Below are 26,287 nucleotides of genomic sequence, written 5' to 3'. Positions count from 1 at the left end.
AAGGTCCCTTCCAGACACAGGAAAGAACAGATTTAGAATTAGAAAACCTTGGGGAAGACTTGAGAATGTGGCCATCACCTCCCAAGAAAATATTCCTTACTATTCTTCCGTGTTCCCAGTGTCTCCAGACAGGTAAAAAGCACCTCCCAGCCCAGGCCTTATACAACCAGTGAGCCTTATATTTCACTAGTCCTGGTGCAGGGCTCGACACAGAGTAGTTGCTCAGTGAACTAGCTTTTTGCCTCCATCTTCTAAAAGCAACCCCAGAATAGGTTTTCTAAGCTTGCTTTTGTTGGTGATTTGAATGCAAGGTTGGTTTTAATTACTGGAGCACACGTTTTGCAAGCTTTTTTTTTTTCTCCCTGAGGTAACAGCTACAGTGCCTATTTGTAACAATTTACCAGGCAGAGCACTTCTCCTGACATGCCAGTGGCTGAGACATTCAAACGGTCTCTCAGCTGGGGCCTTCGTCGGAAACACCATCTAAGGGCTGCCTACGGCGTGCTTGTACAACCACATTCCCGCAGGTGCCCAGGCTGTTGCCACGCGGCTTCCAGGGAGGGATCTAACGAAACTCTCGACTTAGGGAAGTCCCAGCTTTGCCACTGTGGAGCTGTGTGACCTTGGACAAGTCCCTTCCTCCTTCAGGAACATTGCAATGGACCAAAGTGCTCTTCCCGGGTCCGTCTATGCTCTGGGGATGGTAGGGTGATATGAATAACATTCGCTTTTAACGTTTATTGATCTCAGATGTCACGCGAATGAGGGACCACAGGTAAGGGACTCAAGGGTCGGAGCGAGCGAGCGAGCGAGCTTCTGCGACCCGCACCACAGATATCGCGAGACCTCCTCCTTGCGCTTCGCGGCGTCATCGTCTCGGCGGCCGTGGCGGCGACGGCGACAGCGCGTAAGGTACTCACAGGGGCGGCCCGTATCCCTCCGCCGCCGGCGCGGCCCAGCCCTCCCTCACCGGCCCGCCAATCCCCGCTCTCCCGACCTGCCCCTCGGCCTGGGCCCACCCCGCGCTCCGCCTGCCCCACCCCGGCGGCGCCGCCCGCCCGCGCGTCCCTCGGTCCACCTGCAGCAAGCAGTCCCTCCGACCGTCCGACCCAGAGGCGCCGGCCGAGCCCGAGGCCTGGGTTCTTGCTCCCTGGCGGAGGGATCCGCGGCGGCTGAGGAGGCGGCGCTGAGCCTAGAAGGAAGAGGCAGCTACCGCGGTGGCGGCGGCGGCGGCTCGGGCGGCAGCGCATAAAGGGGCCGCCGCCGGGTGATGCGGTGACCCCTGCGGCAGGCTCAGGAGCCGAGTGGGCCACGGCCCCAAGTCCGTCCCGCCGGACCCGCGCTCCGGAGCCCCCCATCTTCTCCGGCCGACCCGCGATCACCGAGGCGGCCTCGCGCCCCCTCATCCCTTCCCCGTCCCTCCCCTGCCCCTGTTCCCGCCCCGGGGGCCGCCTCCACCTGCCTCCCACGATGGCTCTGAAGAGAATCCACAAGGTAAGCGGCCAGAGGTCGGCTGTGGCGGGTTGGGCTGCCGGGCGGGTCGGCTGAGCAGGCTGCGGCCTGCATTTCCCGCCGTCGCCTCCGCCGGGCTCGCAGCTTCTTTGGACCCGGCTGCCGGCGATGCCCCGGCCGGGCTGCCTTCACACCCTACTCCCAGTGATGGCGCCCATGGAGGCCCGGGCGCGCTGCCCGCGCTTAGGCCGGAGGTATGTTCGCCGGCTCAGCGTTCCTTCCCGGCCTCCTCTCTAGGCCCCGCGTGGTATGGAGTCCCAGGGCCTCTCCCCGGCCTGAGACTGCTGTGCCAGAGGGCCATTGTCCGGCCGTGCCGGGAGGGGGTGCTGGGACTGGGGCGTTGGGCGGCCCCATCGACGGAGGTCGAAAGGGCTCTATATGCCCCATCTCTGCCCATAAAACCCCTACCTCCACCTGCCTAGGTTCCCTCCACAGAACCGCTTGAGCTTGGGGCCCGTATCTCAGGCAGACTGAGGAAGCCTTTTTGTCCGATTCACAAATATTTCTGGAGTTCACTTGCCTCTTAGCGGCCGCACGCTTCGGTCCACTTAACTCGTCCAGAAACTGTTAAGAGTAGGAAGTTCAGGAGGAAATAAACATGACTTTTATGAGGCAGGAGGGAAGTGGAGGAAGAAGCGTTTTAGTCCTTGAGGTTGCCAAATGTAGTCAGAAACTGACACTTCAGTTTGCAGGAATGGATTTAATAGAAAAGCTGTTAAATTGTCAAGGGTAGAGGTAGAAACCTGAACATTGAAAACCACTGGAGAGAATTTCATAAAGTTTCCTTTTACATTCTCTTCGCAAAATGGATTTTAACGCTTAAATTAGGTGATATGTTCAGGGAGATCCTTTTAATGTAGAAGGTATTTTGCTACCTTTTTCCATTAGGAAGGATTTCTTTGCCCTTTAGGATAAAGGGTTATTTATCTGTAGTTGCCTCTACGGAGGTTTTTCTAATATTGCTTCTGGAGTATAGGCTTAGCTTAAAGTTTAGAGTTTTTCCCCTTCCCTCTAATATTGTAACCTCCTATTACCTCTCATTATCTTTTTTTCCTTCTTCTTCTCAGAAGTGGGGAAGCGGCACTGGTGATTTTTGTTTGGTGTTTCACATGGCTACTTGGAGAGGCTGTATTAAACCTCTAGCCCGTAAGAAGTAGATCCTGGGATTATCCATCCTAAAGGATGGGATAGAGATGCAAGGGGAAGAGAACCAGTTTTCACCTTGCCTTAAACTCAGTGAAAATGCAGGTTTGGTCAGTTTAAACACCTCAGCTCAGCAGCTTGTCTTCGTTTCATTCTTGATCAAAGACCTTTAATGTGGAATTAATCCCAGTGGTTACTGTAAATTAGGTTAGATCCTCACCAACTTCTTTTGACTTTGATTTCTATCAAATGAAAAAGGGCAGACTTTAGACAGAGTAAATCTACTAAAATGAAGCAGGTTATTTGTTAAAAGAAGCTTGAACTTTAAGTAAAGATCTCTTAACCATTTAAGGGACAGGAGCACACTGAGGACAGGTCTTCCAAGTAAATAATACATATGCATTTTTAAGGCTTTAAGGAGTTAGGAGATTTTGAAGACTCATTGAGAAGTTATCAATTTGAGATTATATTTGTGGGAGATTGTGGCCTTATTTTTAAAACCTGAAGAAGAGTGAGTATAATGTGTGATCACTTACAGATCAAGAAATGTAGCCTTTAATCTCTTCTCTGATATGTATGTTATGGAGGTTTTTTTCAGAGAAGGAAATAGCACTCAAAACATGCATTTTAATCTTCTAATCTCCTTGCCTCCAATAATATGATTTCTTTTGAATACTACATGTTCTCTAGATTTTCTCTAAAAGATGCCCTTATTAAAATTTTAATAAGGAAAATCAAGTGTAGACAATGATAATTTGAACTTTTAAAACTCAGTATTAACCTTTTTTCACCTGGTTTATAACCTAGAGCCATCCTCAAAAGTATGGCTCAACTTCTGAGACTGCCAGGGATTAGAAAAATAAAAATTATTTTTGGTGTACATACTAGTCATAGTCAATAAGATTGTGAAAACAAAATGGAGATTTTTTTCCCCTAACTTTTTGTATGACACCAATTTTAAATTGAATGCAGACTTGGATAAGACCAGTCCTATGTCACCCTCAGCCCTAGTAATGTATCTGCGATGGAATCCTCCAAAGACAGACATGGCTTACATAATTGATCTTGGTCTTGAACCTTCCCAGTTACTATTCTCTGAGAAAATAGTTCTGCTTAAATACCTCTCAACTTCAGATATCATGAACTACTGCATCTGGGTTCTAATAAAATTTTATTAAGAACAAATACTTTTGACATGTGGCATCTTCAGGAATTCAGTATCTTGTGTTTCATTGACAGAGGGAAATAGTGTTCTGTGAATCTGACAGTCCTTTAAATGCCATGACTTTTTTGCAAAAAGCTTTTGGTGGACTTTATTTTGATATATACTTTAAGGTCAACTGACCGATGCTTTAACAGAGTTTACCAAAGAGGTTTCATTTTGAACATCCATTGTAGTTCTGTGCAGGGATTGGGACCCTTTGGGATTGTTCGTATCTACACCAAATGGCCCCAGCCTGCTACGTTTTGAGGTTTTCTGCTGACATTATCAGTCTTCAGCTTTGATTTTGATGCTTTGAGTGTCTGCCTCTAGCAGCACCACCCCCAACCCTTTTCCAGTTGGCTGCATCTCATCTGTTGTGGGCTGGGAAACCAGATCACTGAGCTTATTAAAATTATGTCTAAAATAAGATCCAGTAGGCTCTGAGTGAAGAGGGCTTCATGTGTTCTGTGAACTGTGTGGTCTGACTGATCAGAGACCTTTTTTTACTTGCTTCCTGTTTTTCTTCTTTACCTTTGTTATACAGATGCAGGAAGCTTTTTGTTGCTCTTAGCGTGCCATAATATTGAAATACAGGGTTAATTTCTTTATTTTGAGGAAGAGTAAAAGGCTGAATATCATGATTCTTTGAAGAATTGAAGACAGACCAAAGTTAAGATACTAAAAAGCTCTTAACAATGATAGTGCCTTGTACATTTTAATGGTGTCATGCTAGTTATAGTTAACATTTGGAATACATAGCTTTAATGCCAGGACTATCACTTGATTTACTCTATTTCTATGATTAAAGGTCTTAAGGCCCCTGAAAAGCCCAGTCAGTCAATTTTCCAGTAAAATAAAGATTTCAAACTCTGATGGCTAGGCAGGTGACCAAAGTGAGCAAAGAGAATTGGAGGGAGCTAGAAATTGCATGTGCTATTAGAAGAGGGCAGCTGCTATTCAGCTCCCTCCAAATGTTGCTATTGCCAGGATCTGTGCCCAAAGTTGCCAGATTTTTTTTTTTAAGGGAAGCCACAAATCCAGATTTTTGGCAGCCAATTCAAATTAAAAACAACAACAAAACCAAAAGATACCACCACACTTTTTTTGTAGATTGGTAGGCACCAGTTTAATATATGAATTAAAAATAACTGAAGATTGAGGTTCAGCAAGTAACCAGGAGTGTAAGGATTAAATCATTTAAACCATACTTTTTCTTTTTAAAAGTGTCAAAGTATTGTTTTATGTAAATGGGTACAATTAAGTATCAGTAGTTTTTTGTAAACTTCTAATTAACTTCTTTGGTGAAGTTTTGTATGGTTATGGTCATAGGAAAAGCCAATTTAGTAGATGCATTGATCCCATGGTAGAAGTTTACATCTTAACTTCATTCATCCTGTTTCACGTTATGAATCATCTTTCTGTAGACTACATACTTTCAAAATGTCTAAGATTGCCAGTTACCAAAGGGTGATTTTTAAGGATATGGGAAAGGAGTTGTAACAGTACTAATTTTATTTTAAGATTATTTTAAAATACTGTACTAGAAGTGTGATATCATACATTGCATTAATCTTATCAGAGGTAAGGATCCAGTGAATTCCAGTCAAAATGATGAAACAAATTAGCAAATAGTCTTGCGTATTTGGAACTTCAGTATAATAAATGGTTGACAGAAGATGACTGTTTGAATTAGTTTTATCTTGGAAAGCAGACATCCATTCATTCATTCATTCATTCATTCATTCATTTGGCTGTGTTGGGTCTTCGTTGCTGCGCACAGGCTTTTCTCTAGTTGCGGCAAGTGGGGGCTACTCTTTCTTGTGGTGCATGGACTTCTCATTGCGGTGGCTTCTCGTTGCAGAGCACAGGCTCTAGGCGTGCGGGCTTCAGTAGTTGTGGCACACGGGCTCAGTAGTTGTGGCTTGCGAGCTCTAGAGCACAGGCTCAGTAGTTGTGGTGCATGGGCTTAGTTGTTCCACAGCATGTGGGATCTTCCCGGACCAGGGCTTGAACCTGTGTCCCCTCCATTGGCAGGCGGATTCTCAACCACTGCGCCACCAGGGAAGCCCCAGACATACCTTCTTACTCCAAAAGATAAGCTTCTTGAAATCTCAGGGAAGATTTTTTTTTTTTTTCCTTTAGAAAAGGATTCTTTGTTTCACAAAGGTTCATTGAATTGAGAAACTTTCTTTGGCTCTTCTGGGTTGCTATTTAAATGTAATTTAAACAGTCATTAACTTAATAAATCTAGGGTTTTTTTTAAAGTCTCCCTGTGTGTATTACTGTACTGCTGACTGACAAGGAGAAAGTTTTGACAAAGTCCAATTCTGGATATTTTAGTCCAGAGAGAGAGGGCTGCTAAAATATCCTAGGCAGTTCCCAGGATAGGAATACCTGACTCATGCCTGATGCTGCCAGCAACCTCTGCAGCCTCATCCCAGAAATGAAGGCGCACACTTGTTTTTTCTGTAGAAATAAAATTTTGGTGGTTAGGTTCCCAGACTAACCTTCAAAATCATGTTAAACTATGACATAGGAAATAAAGTACCATTTGTTCTTTTGTCTGCACAGTCAAGTGAGATTTGAAGTAATAGAATCATAAAATTTTAGCACTGCATCACCTCTCAGAGCTACTGTCTGAAAAGGCCATATGACTTAGTAGGGCTGGATAAAGAACCTGGATTTTTTGACTGTGCCCAGTGTCTTTTCTGGCAGGCCCTATACTCGTCCGTAGTCGTTAGGTATGTAAATCCAGAGGATGCAATCTTTTTCTTTTGTTTGCACAATTGGCTATTTAAACTGTGCCCTGGAAGCAGATTTTTTCCTCAACATCTCTTCTTATTGTTGGAGAGGTGTCTATGAATTCCCTTAAAACTATGTAGATTTTTTGGGGGGAGGGAGCAGGTTTCAATGTTTTAATTCCAAAAAGCAGAAAAATAAGAAACTATGCAAATTTTGGATGTTCTGTCCTCCATATATCTTTCATCATAGTCAAATGGGTTTTTTAATCTCTCCAAAAGACTAAGAATCACTGTCCCGTCTCCTTAAACATTCTGTTTTAATCTCAGTAGGTGACCCAATTACCTATTCTGTGGAGGAAATAGAAATCTGTGTGAATTCTTTCAAATTTCCTTTGAGGCCTTTAAAAAGAAAGAGAAAAACCAAACACCACAGCTACCATCTTTATAGAGTACTCACTCTGTATCAGAATGACTGAATCTTCTGAACAACCCTATGAAAATTCTGTTCTCCCCAGGTTAGAAGAGAAAATGGAGATTTGGAGAAGAAACAAACTTGCCTATGATTATATGGCTGTGATAGGAAAAGCCAGGATTCAAATGCATTCGATCTTGACTCTGGAGCCAGGCATTGCTCCAAGTATACCTTAGTCATTGCTCTTCTTCCCTTTTGTCTCTGAAGAAGCTATACTTTACCCATTGCAAGCTAACTTTTACTTTTCATCCTATTCTTTTTGCCAGGTCCTTGCTCTCTAGTAATTGTCCCTGCTCTCCTAGTTCTAACCTCTTCTCTGACTCTTCTAAGCATCCAAACTTATCTAAGAATTTCCTCATCCTTAAAAACAAACAAACAAAAAAAACTTTTAAGCTCTCCTCTCCCCTAGAGCTGATTCCTTTCCTTCCTCCTCTCTATCCCTTCCATCTCTGGCATTTCAGTGCCAAAATTCTTGACAGAATAGTGTCTGTTCACTGTTCTGGGACTGTTCAGTAAGGTCACTGTTGATAACTTAATTGCCAAATTCAATGGATACCTCAGTTTTGTAACACTTAGTGTGATTATTACTCACATTATTACTCATTTCCCTTAAAATTTGATAAATTTTCTGCTCCTTTCTCATATCTAGTGTTCTAATAACGTTAGTATTTCCTAACGTTATTAGAACACTTTTCAAACTAGTATTATTTATGGATACAAACAAAAGTTCATGAAATAATGCACACTTGGATTAAAATTGACAGTACAAATGGCTGTCAATTAGGAAAGCTAATTAACATAAGCAATAGATAATATCACAAGCACAAAAATAGGTAAATTACTTAAAAACAAAATATATTAGGATGAAACATTATTCATTGTCATTTTGCTATAAAGTAACAAACACCTAAAGAATAGTATTTTAAGAAAATGAAAGGGATCCTCATCAGGTGCTGCATTAAATGTGTTACTCTTGGGAATTCCCTGGCGGTCCAGTGGTTAGGACTCCACGCTTTACTGCTGAGGGCCTGGGTTTGATCCCTGGTTAGGGAACTAAGATCCCACAAGCCGTGTGGCATGGCCAAAAGAAAAAAACGATGTGTTACTCTGTACTGTTTTCATTATAGTATAATGTGAAAATTTGTTTCAGGGAGGTGCACTGCAGCGAAAAAAAGAATTAAAACTGCATGTTTTGCAATATTCATGCAGTTAGGCTACTACCAATTATTAATTGTCTCATGGACAGACAGATCACCTAATTTAAAAAAAAGTATATGCTTTGCTCATGTTTATTTTAAAATAATCTGGTTTTTCAGGCTTAAGAATCAAAGGACTCAGCTTTTCATTTAAAATTTCCATGGGGCTTCCGTGGTGGCGCAGTGGTTGAGAGTCCGCCTGCTGATGCAGGAGACACGGGTTCGTGCCCCAGTCTGGGAGGATCCCACATGCCTTGGAGCAGCTAGGCCCGTGAGCCGTGGCCGCTAAGCCTGCGCGTCCGGAGCCTGTGCTTCGCAACGGGAGAGGCCACAACAGTGAGGCCCGCGTACCACAAAAAAAAACCCCAAAAAACAAAAAAAAACTTCCATATTCTAGCTATAAGTCCATGGGGAATGTAGAAATATTTAGTATTCAATAAGCTTTGATTAAATAACTTCTCAAATATATAGTGAATTATGATAATAAACAGGATAGTTCTCTGAAGTCAGGTAATACCCATGGTTAAATGCTGTCTATGCATCGGAACACAGATATAATTTGCTTTGTGGTGTGCAGATTTCTTGAGGCAAATTATTGCTTTAAATTCGTGGAAGTATGTAGTATTTCTTAAAGACGTATTAAAAGTAGATAAAATTTAGAACAAAAATATTGCCATCTTTATTTCTATAATACATGTTAGTGTCTCATGAGAAAGATTAATATAATTGAAACAGTTCTAATTGATCTTTCTCAGAATTATTTTCCTTTAGTCTTTGTGCTTTTCCTTATGCCTTCTCAACCCATCCCCTCCTCCTGAATTCTTTCTTCATCCTTGGAGATCCAACAGACCCCTTCTCTGTGAAACATGCCCCAGGCATGCAGGCAGTAGGGTTCTGCTGTAAAACCGTTTCTTAGTATGCAGACATGATTGATTATTATCCCCTCTAGACTGGACTCTTCTGGGCAAAGTCCCTGTCTTACTCTTATATTCTCAGTACCTGATGCATAGTAGGCATTCAGTTTTTGCCAGCAACATTTAATGAATGTCAACAGCAAGTGGTATAGTGAAAAAAAATAGTAGGATTTTGGAGCAACATGCCTACTGAGTCATGTTCTAACCCTGTGGCCTTAGGCAAGTTACTTCACTGATTTTTTTTTTGGCTTCAGCTTCCTTGCCTATAGAATGAGGACAGTGTCACATACCCTGCAAGCCTGTGGGGGATGAGTAGAAAGAAAATATGGACCACATAAAAGATAGTTTTTTGTTTTTTGGGTTTTTAAAAATTTATTTATTTAATTTATTTATTTTTGGCTGTGTTGGGTCTTCATTGCTGCACGCAGGCTTTCTCTAGTTACAGTGAGCAGGGGCTACTCTTCGTTGTGGTGCGCGGGCTTCCCATTGCAGTGGCTTCTCTTGTTGCGGAGCACGGGCTCTAGGCGCATGGGCTTCAGTAGTTGTGGCACGCAGGCTCAGTAGTTGTGGCTCATGGGCTCTAGAGCGCAGGCTCAGTAGTTGTGGCACATGGGCTTCGTTGCTCCGCGGCATGTGGGATCTTCCCGGACCAGGGCTCGAACCCGTGTCCCCTGCATTGGCAGGTGGATTCTTAACCACTGTGCCACCAGGGAAGCCCAAAAGATAGTTTTTAATATTAATTACCACTGGCTTAACTGCCCAGTAATGTTGACCCATGAAATTGGTAGAATCTTGAAATCTTAGGTGTCAGTGTTTAAGTTTCTGTTTAGCATTTCACTTCATTGATACCCCAACCAAAAAAGAAAAGGGAAAAAAATATACCCTGATGTTGTAAAGTGATGTTTTAGAATATTTCTAAATGGAAAAAGGAACTGAGTTCCAAATTTTTTCTTCAACAAAGTTCTAACTATTGTTATCTTAATACGTTTCCAATAAATGTGATATTTTTGTAAGCCTAGACGTGAAAACAATTCTCTTAACATAATTTTGTAATAGAAGTATCTGCTGCTGTCCTTTGAGCATGTCCCCACACCACTTGTAGAACATCAGTGCCTATATAAGTGATAGCACTCCTTTGCCAACTTTTTAAGGGCATATAGCAGATAAAACATTTGAAATCAAAGCTGAATTTTACAGAAGCTGCAGTGATAACAGTTTAGAAATAGGTTTCTTAAAGTAATAATATGCTAATGGGAGTGAGTGATTTTCTTTAGATTAAATGTCCTCATTTATACCGTCTGTATTAGTTTCGTAGGGCTGCTGTAATAAATTACAAAAAACTGAGTGGCTTAAAACAACAGAAATCTATTCTCTCACAGTTTTGGAGGACAAATGTCCAAAGTCAGCATACCTGCAGGGCCACACTCCCTCTGGAAGCTCTGTGGGAGGATCCTTCCTTGCCTCTTCCAGCTTCTGGTGACTGTAAGCATTCCTTGGCTTGTGGCTGCATCACTTCAGTCTCTGCCTTCATCTTCACACTACCTTCTCTGTGTGTGGTCTTCTCTTTTATCTCTTATAAGGACACTTGATCTTACACTTAGGGCCCACCCATGTAATCCAAGATGATCTTATCTCAAGATCCTTAATTTAATTATGTTTACAAAGACCCTTTTTCCAAATAAGGTAACATTTATAGGTCCAAGGAATTAAGATGTGCCACATACCGTTTTAGGGACCATTCAATGCAGTATACCATCTAATCCCCAAATTCTAATAAAGTGACTGCTGTAATTACGTTTGGGCTTTTCTGATTTTGTTTTTATCTTTCTAAAATTTTGAAACAATCTCAAACCTACCAGGGAAGTTGCAAATACAATACCTAGAACATCTTTTTCTTTAACCATTTCAGAGTAAGGTGCCAACATGATGACTCATCAACCCCAAATACTTTAATGTGTATTTCTTATAAAATGGACATTCTGCTACATAATCGCAGTATAACCATCAAAATTAGGAAATTTCCATTGAGATACTACTGCTATCTAATCGTCAGACCCCATTTAAGTTTTGCCAGTTGTTCCAATAATGTCCTTTATAGGAAAGAATCCAGTCCATAGTTACTTGTTGCATTTAGTTATCTATCTCTAGTTTTCTTTAATTCCTTAGTCTTTCCTTTGCTTCATGACCTCAACACTTTTTTAAAATTAAAGTATAGTTGCTTTATGACCTTGACACTTTTAAAGATTAGAGTCCAGTTATTTTGCAGAATGTCTCTCAGTTTGTGTTTTTCTGATATTTCCTTGTGATTAGATTTGGGTCATGCATCTTTGGCAGGAATGTCACAGAAGCAATGCTGTGTCTCTCTCTACATCCTATCAAGTGGTACATGATTTAGGTTGGATTCTTTTCATTCCATCCTGTCAGGTGGTATACAATTTCAGTTTGACCCATTACTGAGAATTTTCACTTCCATCACTTGATTAAGGTGATATCTACCAGGTTTCATACTGTAAAGTTACTCTTTTTCCTTTTATAATGAGTAAATAATTTGTCTGGAGATGCTTTGAATATATGTACTTCTTCTGTTTTTACTCTTTATCTATTGCTGCATAAGAAAATACCCTAAAACTTAGCTGCTTAGAACAATAAACATTTATTATCACATAGATTCTGAAGATTGGGAATCTAAGAATGGCTTAAAGCTGGGTAGTTCTGGCTCAGGGTCTTTTCAGGGTCTTTTTTTTTTTTTTTTTTTTTGCGGTACGCAGGCCTCTCACTGTTGTGGCCTCTACCATCGCGGAGCACAGGCTCTGGACGCACAGGTCCAGCGGCCATGGCCCACGGGCCCAGCCGCTCCGCGGCATGCGGGATCCTCCCGGACCAGGGCATGAACCTGCGTCCCCTGCACCGGCAGGCGGACTCCCAATCACTGCGCCACCAGGGAAGCCCTCAGGGTCTTTTTTGAGGTTGCAGCCAAGCTGTTGCCGAGGGTTGCAGTACTCTGAAGACTAGAGGATCTCCTTCCAAGCTCACTCCGCGGTTGTTGGCGGATCTCAGTTCCTTGTGGGTTGCTGGACTTACAGACTCATTTTCTCCCCACGTGGGTTTCTCCCACTCAGAGCTGCCTGAGTGTGCTTAAGACATAGCAGCTGGGTTCCCTCAGAGTGATCTAAGAGAGATAGAGCATCCAAATGAAAGCCTGTAGTATCTTTTATAACCTAATCTCAGAATCGACAGGCATACCATCACTTCTGCCATGTTCTGTTGGCCTCACAGATTACCCTGGTACAGTGTGGGAGGGAAGACTGCACAAGGGTGTGAATACTAGGAGTTCAGGATCATTGGGAGCCAACCTGGAGTCTGGGTGCCACACTGTTACTCAAAAATTTTAACTTACTCATTTTAAAGTTTATATTTGTATGGACTCATGATTTCCTATTTTATTCATGTGGGTTATAATAATTTATTATCATTTAGTTTAATCCTCAAATTGTCCCCAATTTGCTTTTTTCCCCATCATTTGAGCACTTCTTTAAGTTCTGGCACAAAAAGATGTTTCCTGCATTTTCTTCTACTTTCCCTGCTCTAGCTCTGTAATCATCTATTTTTCCAAGGATCCCTTGGTCTTTTTAGTGGTGAATGGTATTTAGAAACCAGGATCTGAATGCTAGGTATGCTCATTGCTTTTGGAATCTCACTGTTTCCAGGCTTTCTCAGTGTAATCAGTGGATGTAGCTAGGGGAATATGTGTATGTATTGATTTACTTTTCTCTCTATATATCAAAAACCATGAGTTCACACCAGTGCCTCTAATTCCAGTCCAGTACCATAGGGTTCACCCTGTATTTTTTCCTTTCAATATTGGTATTCCTTTATCTTACAGTGAAAAACCTGGCTTCCGTTAATGTACTTAATCATTTGATCAATTCCCCTGTGTGTAATCAACTTCCCATTGCTGTGGCCCACCTACATAGATAGGATTCTTTGTCCCCCTCTCTCCTAGGGGTGCCCTTCTTAACTCTGTCCTACCTTGGACATCCTGCAGTGGGTCATGCCCATTCCCCTGTGGATAGCCTCACTATTTTTTAAAAACAAATTAAAATACAGGACTTGTTTGACATAAATATTTCGATTAAAAACTGTTTAAAATAATAATGCTAATTGTTACTTAAAACACATATGGAAAAATCAATCTAGTGATTGTGACCACATGCACTTTTCCCAGTTAGGGAATATGGCATTTTCTATAGCCCATTTTTGGAAAAGACTAAAACCATAATTTTAGTTTAGTGTTATTATTATGAGACAATTTTGATAATTATACTAGTAACCTGTATAAACTAGTCTCCATTCTTAGAAATAGTTGGAAAGAACCATAATTTAAAGTCCCAAAACTTAATCTTTTGTTATGAAGTATTTTTATGTCTACAGAAAGTTTTAGATACTGATGTGACCAGCACCTAGGTACTTACTATCCAGTTTAAGATTCAGACCTACCTAATTTAGCTTCAGTATTAGAGTTTAGTCAGGAGCCATGGCTTCTCTTGGTAATTTATGAGCTTGGGATCTTTGCATATATTTAGAAATATCCATGTTTTGATAAGGGTACATTGTTGTAAGTAATGGGGAATTAGTTGTGAAACCTCCCCTACTTTACCTATTGCATCAAGGCAATACTATATCATCACTGAGTTTAGTAGTAGGCTAGATTCCTGTCCATTGAAAGGTTATTTATACTTTAAGCATTGTGTTTCACTTTTGTTGACTAGAAGTAATAAAATCTACTTTGAAGTAATTGAGCTTATCAGGAGTATATCATACATGCTTGTGAGCTCTTTTTAAAATTGTGAATTGCCATGATATTTATATCCATTTCAAGGTTGACTTGAAATCATTTCCCAAATGTTTAAAACACTGATTAAATTGGTTTAAAACCGAAATTTGAATTCCTTTCAAAGAGAAATAGTTATACCATTTATTTTTATCACTACAGGGCAAATCTCTAATGAATAAAAATTTGTTTAACTTACAGCGACAATCCCAAAACATGCTTATACAGTATTTTTTTCAGTATATGTAAGTCTTATTTCAGTTCCTCTATTGTTGAACCTATAACTTGATATGAAAATTAAATTGTATGAGGTCACATGCAACATTAATAATTAAATTGTATGAGGTCACATGCAACATTAATACAAGGTTAAGAAGATTGTTCAGACTTTGAGGAACAACTTGAAGGTAACAATGTATTGGCATTTAGATCATGAACATGACTTGATCTAATCTGGGAGTGTGAGGTAGGACCACCAGTGTGGCACTCCTTTTACTTCTTTTTTGTAAAAATTTTATTTATTTATTTATTTATTTTTGGCTGTGTTGGGTCTTCGTTTCTGTACGTGGGCTTTCTCTAGTTGCGGCGAGTGGGGGCCACTCTTCATCGCAGTGTGCGGGCCTCTCACTGTCGCGGCCTTTCTTGTTGCGGAGCACAAGCTCCACAGACACGCAGGCTCAGTAGTTGTGGCTCACGGGCCTAGTTGCTCTGCGGCATGTGGGATCCTCCCAGACCAGAGCTCGAACCCACGTCCCCCGCACTGGCAGGCAGATTCTCAACCACTGCGCCACCAGGGAAGCCCTCCTTTTACTTTTATAGTCAGTATTTTCATTGTCTTCTGGCTTCCAGTATTGCTGTTGAGTCCAAAACTATTCTGATTCCTGATCCTATGTATGTGATCACCTTCCTTTCTGGAAGCTTATAGATTTTCTTTGTCCCCAATGTTGTGAAATTTCATGATGTTTGATGGTGTAGGTCAGTTTTCACTTATTTTACTCAACATTCAGTTGGTCTTTTTGAGTCTTTTTTTTTTTTTAATATTTATTTATTGGCTGCGTCAGGTCTTAGTTACAGCACGCGGGGTCTTTCATTGCGGCACACGGGCTCTTTGTTGCAGCGCGCGGGCTTCTCTCTAGTAGTGGCATGCAGGCTTATTAGTTGTGGCACGTGGGCTCTCTAGTTGCAGCATGCAGACTCCAGAGGGCACAGGCTTTGTAGTTGTGACACATGGGCTCTCTAGTTGTGGCGTGCCAGCTCCAGAGTGCGTCGGCTCTGTAGTTGTGGAACGTGGGCTCTCTAGTTGTGACGTGCAGGCTCAGTAGTTGCGGTGCACAGGCTTAGTTGCCCCTCGGCATGTGGGATCTTAGTTCCCTGACCAGGAATTGAACTGGCGTCCTCTGCATTGCAAGACCGATTCTTAACCACTGGACCACCAGGGAAGTCCCTGAGTCTATCTATATGGATTTGCTTATTCTGGACATTTCATGTAAATAGAATCATACAATATGTGACCTTTTGTGTCTGGCTTCTTTCGTTTAGGCATAGAGTTTTCAAGGTTTAGCCAAGTTGTATGTATCAGTAGTTAATTCCTCTTTATGGCTGAATAATATTCCATTGTATGAATTTACCACACTTCCTTTTTCCATTCATCAGTTGATGGGCATTTGGGTTGTTTTCATTTTTTAACTATTAAGAATGATACTGCTATGAACATTTATTTTAAAATTTTTGTGTTAACATATGTTTTCATTCCTCTTGGATATATACCTCAGAGGGGAGTTGCTGGGTCATATGGTAAATTTATTTTTAATTTTTTAAATTGTTTCCTTCTAGGAATTCTATAGTTTTAACTCTTACATTTAGGTATTTGATCTGTTTTTTCCAATTTTTTAATTGTTGTAAAATACATATAAGATTTACCATTTTCACCATTTTTAAATATACAGTTCATTGGTATTAAGTATATTTGTATTGTTGTACAACCGTTACTACTCCATCTCCAGAACTCTTTGTTTTTCAAAACTGAAAGTCTGTACCCATTAAACAGTGACTCCTCATTTCTCCCTAGCCTTTAAGCACCCACCATTGTACTTTATCTCTCTATGGTTTTGACTGGGTTCCTCATAGAAGTGGAATCATACAGTATTTCTCTTTTTGTGGCTGATTTATTTCACTTAGCACAGTGTCCTCAGGGTTCATCTATGTTGTCAGGGTTTCCTTCCGTTTTGAAGGCTATTTACTATTCCATTGTATGTATATACCGTATTTGCCTATCCATTCATCTGCTGTTGGACACTTGGGTTGTTTACACATTTTAGCTATTCTGAATAATTCTGCAGTCAACATGGGTGTATCTTTTCAAGACCCTGCTTTCAGTTATTTTGGATATATACCTAAAACTGGAATTGCTGGATCATATGATAATTATATTAATTTATTTATATTTAATTAATTAATTTACTTATTGGCTGCGTTGGGTCTTCGTTGCTGCCTGTGGGCTTCTTCTCTCTAGTTGCAATGAGTGGGGGCTACTCTTCATCGCGGTGCGCGGGCTTCTCATTGCGGTGGCTTCTCTTGTTGCAGAGCACCAGCTCTAGGCACGTGGGCTTCAGTAGTTTCAGCACGCGGGCTCAGTAGTTGTGGCACCTGGGTCCTAGAGCGCGTGGGCTTCAGTGGTTGTGGCTCGCGGGCTCTAGAGCGCAGGCTCAGTAGTTGTGGCGCACGGGCTTAGTGCTCTGCGGCATGTGGGACCTTCCCGGACCAGGGATCGAACCCATGTCGCCTGCATTGGCAGGTGGATTCTTAACCGCTGCATGACCAGGGAAGTCCCCAGTAGTTTTATTTTTAGTTTTTGAACAACTACCATATTGTTTTCCACAGTGGCTACACCATTTTACATTCCCCCTCCCCCACCACTGTGATGCACAAGGGTTCCAACTTCTCCACATCCTCACCAACATTTACTATTTTCTGTTTTTGTTTTTGGTTTGTTGGTTGGTTGGTTGTTTTTTTAATAGTAACCATCCTGATGGAATGAGATAGTGGCCTTTGATCCATTTTTAAGTTAATTTTTGTATATAGTGTGAGGTAGGAGTCTAAGTTCATCTTTTTCATGTGAGTATCCAGTTGTCCTAGCACCATTTGTTGAAAAGACTGTTCTTTCCCACACTGAATTGTTTTGGCAGCTGTGTCAAAAACCAATTAGCCATAGATGTATGGGTTTTATTTCTGGACTCTCAATTCTGTTCCATTGACCTATGTCTGTTCTTATGCCAGTACTATACTGTCTTGAATACTGTCGCTTTGTGTTAAGTTTTGAAATCAGAAAGTGTGAATCCTCCAACTTTGTTCTTTCCCAGGATTGTTTTGGTTTTTTGGATCCCTTGCATTCCCATATGAATTTTAGGTTCTGCTTGTTGTTTCTTTTTTTAAGAAAAAGGCATTCGGAATTTTGATGGAGATTTCGTGGGATCTGTAGATAAATTTGGGGAGTGTCTGGACTAGTCTTCCTATATTTTCTTTTCTGTCTTTTATCCACTTTTTGAAAGACTTTCTCGTTCTCAGAATGTTTGCTTGCTGGTTTGTTTTAAGGATTCTGCTCTTGTTTCATAGAAGTAGTAGCTTCTCTTAGCTTTAAGGATATTCATGATAGTTTTTCTTTTGTTTTGACTTTTTCTTCTTCCTTCATGGTCTTTGTTTTCTCCTGCTTCTTTTTTTCTTCACATTATCTTGATCTTTATCTTTCATGTTGAAGATGAATCATATTGAAGATGGCCAGTATCCTTCATTGTCAGTTGTTTATCCTTATTTTAGAGTAAAACACTGATTAAAGGGTCTGAGCATGTGGGGGTGAGGTTTGGCAACTCTGGGACTTAATTTATGGTTTACTGGCAGGGCTGTTTCTCCAGATGAACCACTGGTGTCCATGAATTGTATAGATCTTTATCTTGTGCTGGTCAGTTTTTCTCGAGAAGAATCTTTTAATCTCCTGCCTGGAAGGTACAGGCAAAGCTTCCAGTGTTCTCAGGACCGTTTGGAACAAATTGTGTGTGTAAACATTCACTTAACCTTCCTGATTTCCATACATCATCCATGCCATTGACTGCTTAGTGTCCCTTAGTCCTGAGAACTTATGTTGTATCCTCTCTGGAGAACAAACCTCTGGTTTGTGTGGATGGGAAGGACATTCACTGGTGGAATCAAGGAAGTGATCTAGATATCACTTTTAGTTTTAAGTTTTAAAGTTTTATTTTTATTAGTTTTAAGATTTGTACCCATAAACAACATATAATACTGTTTTGGATGTTGTCAAAATTTATATAGACATCTTGGAAATGTATACATTTTAAATAACATGCATTTTCAATGAATACAAATATGCCAACAATATATTTTAAAATTTATTCCCCCTATAATAGACATTTGTTTCCAAGTTTTTGCTACTACAGATACCAAAGCATCAATATCCCCATACAAATCTCTTGGTGCACATAGGTGAGAGTTTCTCTTAATAGTCAGTAGAATTGTTTGGTTATAGAGTCTGATGCTTTTTATTTTTGTAAGGTAATGCCAAATTGTATGGCAAAGTTTTTAGACACCCAACTATAGGATATGACAGTTTTTAATTAACTTTTTTTCTTTAAAATTTTTCATTGTTATAAATATAATACAGTATATAAAAGTACACAAAACAGGGCTTCCCTGGTGGCGCAGTGGTTGAAAGTCCGCCTGCCGATGCAGAGGACACGGGTTCGTGTCCCGGTCCGGGAGGATCCCACATGCAGCAGAGCAGCTGGGCCCGTGGGCCATGGCCACTGGGCCCGCGCGTCCGGAGCCTGTGCTCTGCAATGGGAGAGACCACAACAGTGAGAGGCCCGCGTATCGGGGGGGGAAAAAAGTACACAAAACAGATGTCTAATAAACTTCAGTGAAATTTTCAAACATATCCAAACATTGAGTATTCTATAACATATCACCATGTGACCCATCACCCATCATTTTGTGTTTATTCTTGATTACCTCTTCCACCCTTACTGGATTATTTTAAACCCAATCCCAAATGTCATACCATTTTATCTGTAAATAATTCAGAATGTATTACTGAGAGATAATGCAGTGGTTCTCATTGGGGGTGGTTTTGCCCACCAAGTGATGTTTGGCATTGTAAACATTGTTAATTGTCACAGCTGGGAGGCTATTGGCTGCTACTGGCATCTAATAGATAGAGGCCAGGGAGCTACTGAACATCCTACGATGCAAAGGACAGCCCCCCACAGCAAAGAATTATCCTGCCCCAAATGTCAGTCGTTTCCCAGATTGAGAAACCCTGAGATAAGGAAGTCTGAGGTACTTTCAAGGGTTCTTCTGGAACACATGCTATTGTATTACACCAAAATTTATATTTCTAGGAATTGTAACTCTGAAAGAACAAGCACTTGAAAAGTCATAAAATACAAAACCCCTGTGGATCTTAACTATCTTTATGTAGCTGATAAAAGTATTGGACATTTACATATTTTTTATTTTTATTATTTTTTAAAATTTATTTTATTTATTTATTTTTGGCTGTGTTGGGTGTTTGTAGCTGTGCATGGGCTTCCTCTAGTTGTGGTGAGTGGAGGCTACTCTTCGTTGTGCTGCATAGGCTTCTCATTGTGGTGGCCTCTCGTTGCGGAGCATGGGCTCTAGGCGCATGAGCTTCAGTAGTTGTGGCACGTGAGCTCAATAGTTGTGGCTCGCGGGCTCTAGAGCACAGACTCAGTAGTTGTGGTGCATGGGCTTCATTGCTCCACGGCGTGTGAGATCTTTCTGGACCAGGGCTTGAACCCGTGTCCCCTGCATTGGCAGGCGGATTCTTAACCACTGCACCACCAGAGAAGTTCCTACATGTTTTTTAAATAGTTTGTGATTTTCTCCTAGATCAATATGTAACGTTTAAAAATGGCTGCTCTCTTTAAATTTAGCTAAGATGGGTAGCTGATTATTTACCTTATTATTGAGGTTTTAGGTAAATATTTATACCTGCTAAGATTAAATATTATTTGGTGTTATAAAGGACCTTGGGCAAAATACTGGGATGCCAAATCTGAAGGGATATGGATCACTTGAAATAAACTACTTTTATCATGACTTTACCCCTTAACAGTATTTTAAAATATTAAAAATATTTCTCTTGGGCCAGTAGCTTTCAGTAGCATGGTAGTTTGCGGGGGAGGTTGTGTGTGTGTGTGTTTGTTTTAGTATTTAGCAAAATTAGAAATTTGGTGTTCTTTTGCTGAGAAACTGATTGGTGATAATTGTTGGAAGGATCTATTATTGAGCCTGTTATCTTTAGAGACTACATAGGGGTATTTATCAGTTAGCTTTGCTGTATAACAAATGACTCCAAAACTTAAAACAACAATGATTTATTATTTCTCAGGATTCTGGATTGACTTGGTGGTTTTGTTTCATGTGTTATCAGCCAGGGTTATCCCTGTGGCTGTGTTCAGCTGGCATCAGTGTTAGAAGATCCAAGAAGACCTCTCTCACGTGTCTGGGGCCTTGTTGCTGACTATTGGCTGGATTGTGTTCCACTGCCCCCCAAATGGCCTTTCCAGCAAGATAGCCTGGACCTCCGATGTGGTGGCTTAGAGCTACGAAAAAGCAGGAAGAAAAGCTGTCAAGCCTCTTAAACACTAGACTTGTAACTGACATGGTGTCATAATTTTTTTTTGGTCAAGCAAGATCCAGGCCAGCTGGGATTCAAGGGGAAGGGAAGTAGACGACTTCTTGATAAGAGGAGTGGTATGTTCTTACAGGGAGGGGAGAAATTGTTGGCACCCATCTTTGGAGATTACTTACTGCAGGGGAAGTTGTAGTAAGTTTTGTCTTAGTACTAACATACTTCTTGGATAAGGTCACCTGTTAAAAATTTAATTCTGTAGTAGAATTTTGCTTCTTTGGATTCATTAAAAACAGTTCTAAATGGTTGGGTAATATTAAGTTAACATTTTTTTCCAAATGTTAATTCAGAGAAATTTTTTATGAAGATTTGTTTGGCCAGTCAACAGGAGGAGGGAAGAAGGGAAGAGTAGAGGGTAAGGGAAAGGCTTGTTGGATGTGAAATCTAAAAATGTGATTGTTTTGAGGAGAAGTATAACCATTTACTTGGGGCCTTGCCTTTTCCTGTCAAAATAAACTTCATAAGCTGCTTTGTTTATTTTTTTCTTTTTTCCCCCAAATTTATTGATATAATTGACACATAACATTGTGTAAGTTTGTTACACAGTGTGGATTTGATACTTACATATTGCAAAATGATTACCACCATAGTGTTAGGTAGCACCTCCATCATGTCCCATAATTATTTTATTTTATTTTTTATTTTATTTTTTATTTATTTTTTGTCTGCACCAGGTCTTAGTTGTGGCATGTGGCATCTTCATTGAGGCACGCAGGATCTTTCATTGTGGCGTGTGGGCTTCTCTCTAGTTATGGCGTGTGGGTTTTTTTTCTCTCTCTAGTTGTGGCACACAGGGTCCAGAGCATGTGGGCTCTGTAATTTGCAGCACGCAGGCTCGCTAGTTGAGGCGCATGAGCTCAGTAGTTGTGGCAAGCCAGCTTAGTTGCCCCGCGGCATGTGGGATCTTAGTTCCTTGACCAGGGATCGAACCCGCATCCCCTGCATTGTAAGGCGGATTCTTTACCACTGGACCACCAGGGAAGTCCCTATGTCCCATAATTATTATTTCTTTTTTTGTTGTGGCAACATTTTAAGATCTCTCTTAGCAAGTTTCAAGTATATAATACAGTATTATTATATTACCATGTGATCCCCAGAACTTATTTATCTAATAACTGGAAGTTCGTACTCTTTGGTCAACATCTCCCTGTTTCCACCATCTCCCCCCCCACCCACAAGTTGCTTTGTTTAGCTTAGTGCTGGAGACTAAGGAAAAGGAATTTAAAAGATAGGATGTAAGTGTTCTAAAAAGCCATATATGTCCTGGGCTTAAACTATTTCTTTCTTGTAGCATTAAAATATCATCACCAGGCTCTTCTGAGTTTTTACCTGGTATTCTTTAAGTTTTTCCTATAATATAAGACTTTAAAAATCTAAAGACCACGGAGGTGGCTGCCTTCTTGGTTGCCTGTCTATTCTGGAAAGTGTTGGATAAAATTGAGTCATGGGAAGGAATAATTTTATATTACCAGCCTTGTTCTTACCAAGACACTCACATAACTCATGATCTTGATAACTAACACACATGAGGCCGACTAAGCTGGGGATTTTTTTTTTACTTGATTCATAATGTTTTCATACTTTTCCTATTACCATACCAAAGAGCAGCTTCTGCCTGCCATCTCTTCTTTGTTAATCTCAAAAGTGCTCTCAGAATCCTCAAGTAGCACCACTGTAATGATTATATGGGTTAAACATTCCCTGTAGGTTCATTGGTCAGATCTGCCATATCAAAAACTGCTTATGAGAACTATGCTTTGTTTTTTTTTTTTTTTTTTGCGGTACGAGGGCCTCTCACCGCTGTGGCCTCTCCCGTTGCGGAGCACAGGCTCCGGACGCACAGGCCTAGCAGCCATGGCCCACGGGCCCAGCCGCTCCGTGGCATGTGGGATCCTCCCAGACCGGGGCACGAACCCGTGTCCCCTGCATCGGCAGGCGGACTCTCAACCACTGCGCCACCAGGGAAGCCCTGCTTTGTTCTTAATATCAGGAATATAAAATGTTTTTGAAACAGTTAACAGTACCAAACCTTTCTCCAGCCTAACTACGTACTTGAAATTTCTGTTTGGCTCTTCCCCAACCTTTGCTGCAGACAAAATGGAAATCCTTTTAGGCTGTGAACTTCATCATAGCAAAACAGAAACTGTTCATTTGTCTTATTGTCATGGTGCTATAATATACTCCCCCAAGACAGTAGTAAATGTTTCTATTACTGTGTAGAAGATACTTGATTAAATGGCATCTCAAGTGATTTTAGTGTGGACAGAGAGCTCCTATCTCTAGGCTTACATAAAATGTAACTTTGAAAAGACATTTCTTCAGATGTACCTATTCACACTTTTGTTAATAGTGTTTATTGTTTTGTTTTGGAGGTTGGACTGTTCCAGGGAGATGCAAAAATCTATTGGTGTTTGAATAGTTGTTCTAAGATGTAATCCCAGGCTTAAGAATTGGTTCTGTGTGTGTGGTTTTTTTTTAAACTTGAATTGTGTTTTCTATGCTTTGATTCATCACATGAGACAGTTTTGCAAGTATGTAGCAAGTCTTCCAGCATAATAAAATTTAACAGCTTGCTTGACGATTGGTCACCTGTCTTATAGAGATTGTCAGTCTGTAGGAAGACTGATTTAACTGTGGGTAGATTCATCATCTTGAGCTCCTTAGGTTAGTGTTGGAGAACTTGTGAAACAGAAACTGACTGTGCTTTGGAAGAGTGAAGAGTAAAGTCCATGAGAAGTGTTATTTTTAAATTTCAAGGATTTACAGTTCTAGGTGAATAGTTTTTATATATTTCAAAACATCAGAGTACCAGAACTTAACCATATGCTACTTACTAAAAATAGTGCATGTGAGTTATTTGGGGGGGGGGAGCACATAGTTTTACAGGGTATAATGAGAAAAGGGATGTCTTTTTTACCTCTTTTTAAGATCTTCATTACCACTTTAAGTAGCCCAGAAGCACACCAAGATAATGATATCACCGTTTGTTTATATCCCCATTTTCTCAAGCTTGGGACTATGGTACATGGTGATTAGTGCTATAGAAGAGTTCTTCAGGTTTCTAGTTTGGTATGTAGTTGTTAACTGAGGTGGAATTGGCTGGTGTAGATCCTGGTTATTCAAATGCCAGGAAGGGAGTTCTTTTCTTAGCATTCCAGTATTTTCTTTGGAGCTTAGTGAGCGCTGGAATCTTTTGGCATAGATGTTCCACCATCTATCTGTTAGCATGTAGACTCTTCCCATCTACCTGGCTATGTGCTACACTTGTTTTGGAAACAGAGTATTGAAGAGCACTGACCACTGCTTCAGTAGCTAAAAGGAGAGGTAATTTCAGATCCTGACGGAGACCCTGCGCCTGCGTGGAGTCTAACCTGTCCCGACAACTTAGCTACCAGTGATCATCAGTTCCAGAAGCAAGAAACAGCTATTTGCCTGTTTTGCTTTTGGTACCACGTGTACCACGCTAATATTCTTGTCCCCTTACTTTCTACAGAAGTAGTCTTCTGGAAGAGTTGTGATTTTCCTGTCTTAACTCTGTCATTTACTCAACCATCTTCTACTTTGGCCTTGACTGCTAAAATTTTAAACTTCTTCCTTGTTAGGTATATGATCCTGTGGCTGCAGTATCAGTATATTACTACCTTTCCAAGTGCCTTACTTCATTGAGTCTAAGACGGTATTAGTTGAAAGACGTACTACTAAGAAAGAAAAGGTATTACCAGTTAAGCTGATATACCATTGATTGTAGTATGCAGTTTGATTTCAAGTATATTAAAAAAAATCTTACAGTCAATGAAAGATGGTATTATCTTTCTCTACGTACTTAAAGTTACTGTGTGTAATTGTAACAGTCTGTTCTTCAACAGATATTTACTGGGGACTCACCCTGGACCAGGGACTGTGCTGGAGGTCAGGTCCCTATTTGTCATTGGGTTGAGAGACATTAAATAATCACACATGTACTATAAACCATCCTGAGTTGCTAAGGCAACTTGCACTTTTCCATCGTAGTATTTAACAGGAAATGGAATGGAAATAGGGGAGAAGGGCTTCTAGGAGACCTGTCTCTAAGCACAACATTTACGTGAAGACTAAAGGTGCATGGAGTTGGGGTGGGGCGTGCACAGTATTCCGGGCAAACTGTTCCTAGAGTCTTGGACTAGTTAAATTAGAAATTTAACTTTTAGGGCTTCCCTGGTGGCGCACTGGTTGGGGGTCCGCCTGCCGATGCGGGGGGCGCAGGTTCGTGCCCTGGTCCGGGGGGATCCCGCGTGCCACGGAGCGGCTGGGCCCGTGAGCCATGGCCGCTGGGCCTGCGCGTCCGGAGCCTGTGCTCCGCAGCGGGGGAGGCCGCGGCAGTGAGGGGCTTGCGTACCGCAAAAAAAAAACCTTTTAAAAATTAAAATTAAAAGCTAATTGAGGGCTTCCCTGGTGGCGCAGTGGTTGAGAGTCTACCTGCTAATGCAGGGGACACGGGTTCGAGCCCTGGTCTGGGAGGATCCCACATGCCGCGGAGCGGCTGGGCCCGTGAGCCACAGCTGCTGAGCCTGCGCGTCTGGAGCCTGTGCTCCTCAACAAGAGAGGCCGAGATAGTGAGAGGCCCGCGCACCGTGATGAAGGGTGGCCCCCACTTGCCACAACTGGAGAAAGCCCTCGCGCAGAAACGAAGACCCAACACAGCCCTAAATAAATTAATAAAAAAAAAAAAAAAAAAGCTAATTGATTAAGAAAAAAGTTTTGAAATGAGTAAATGGTAGTTCATGTAGGTAAAATGAGGTCTAAGAAAGGTTCTTGATCTTCAATAATGAACAAAGAATATTGTCTTTAATTATAACAGAACATTTCCACCTAAGTGGTTGCTGCTGAAGTGCTCAAAAAAAAGAACTCCTTGTTCTCTGGTGTTATCCAGTCTCACTCAAAAACACCTATTCCATTCATGTTCAGTAATTAAATCTTAATATACTGTTTGTCACTATAGACTTTCTCTTTCCTGACACTATAGGTGATTAGGCTGAATTGGACTGGACTTCCCCTTGCAAGTTGTTTATGTGCTTTTGTTTATCATCTCATTTGCAAGTGTTTGAGCACTAATTCTGCTTGATATGTACTGTGCTAGGCATGCTAGGCATTCATTCATCCACCCATTTAGACATTTGAGTGTCTCTTCTGTTCCAATCTAGGAAATGCAGTAAAGAATATGATATACCTTGTCTCTAACTGAGGGGATTTAGAATTAAGCATTCAAGGGGCTTCCCTGGTGGCGCAGTGGTTGAGAGTCCGCCTGCCGATGCAGGGGACGCGGGTCCGTGCCCCGGTCCGGTAGGGTCCTGCGTGCTGCGGAGCGGCTGGGCCCGTGAGCCATGACCGCTGAGCCTGCGCGTCCAGAGCTTGTGCTCCGCAACGGGAGAGGCAACAAACACAGTGAGAGGCCCGCGTACTGCAAAAAAAAAAAAAAAAAAAAAGAATTAAGCATTCAAGGGATAGATGTAAGGGTACACAGAAGTTTGGTAGTTGTGGGTAAAATATTGATCGCAAGATATTACTATACCA

General features: G+C 41.3%; 1 protein-coding gene across 2 annotated transcripts in view; it reads left to right on the top strand.

Moving 5' to 3' along the window:
• The first annotated feature begins 1,084 nt into the window (after positions 1-1,084).
• Positions 1,085-26,287, top strand: part of UBE2D2 (ubiquitin conjugating enzyme E2 D2) — a 59,880-nt gene continuing 34,677 nt past the window's right edge. Inside the window, exon 1 of one of the 2 annotated variants that reach the window (XM_082623621.1) lies at positions 1,085-1,494. In XM_082623621.1, coding sequence (XP_082479747.1) covers positions 1,471-1,494 — 24 coding nt within the window. In that variant the 5' untranslated portion in view covers positions 1,085-1,470. The remainder of the gene's footprint in view (positions 1,495-26,287) is intronic. The other variant, XM_082623620.1, reaches the window with a different exon arrangement.

This window comes from Mesoplodon mirus, assembly GCF_964341445.2.
Source record: "Mesoplodon mirus genome assembly, chromosome: 5".
NCBI classification, from domain to species: domain Eukaryota; kingdom Metazoa; phylum Chordata; class Mammalia; order Artiodactyla; family Ziphiidae; genus Mesoplodon; species Mesoplodon mirus.
This window is presented reverse-complemented; position numbering and strand designations above follow the sequence as displayed.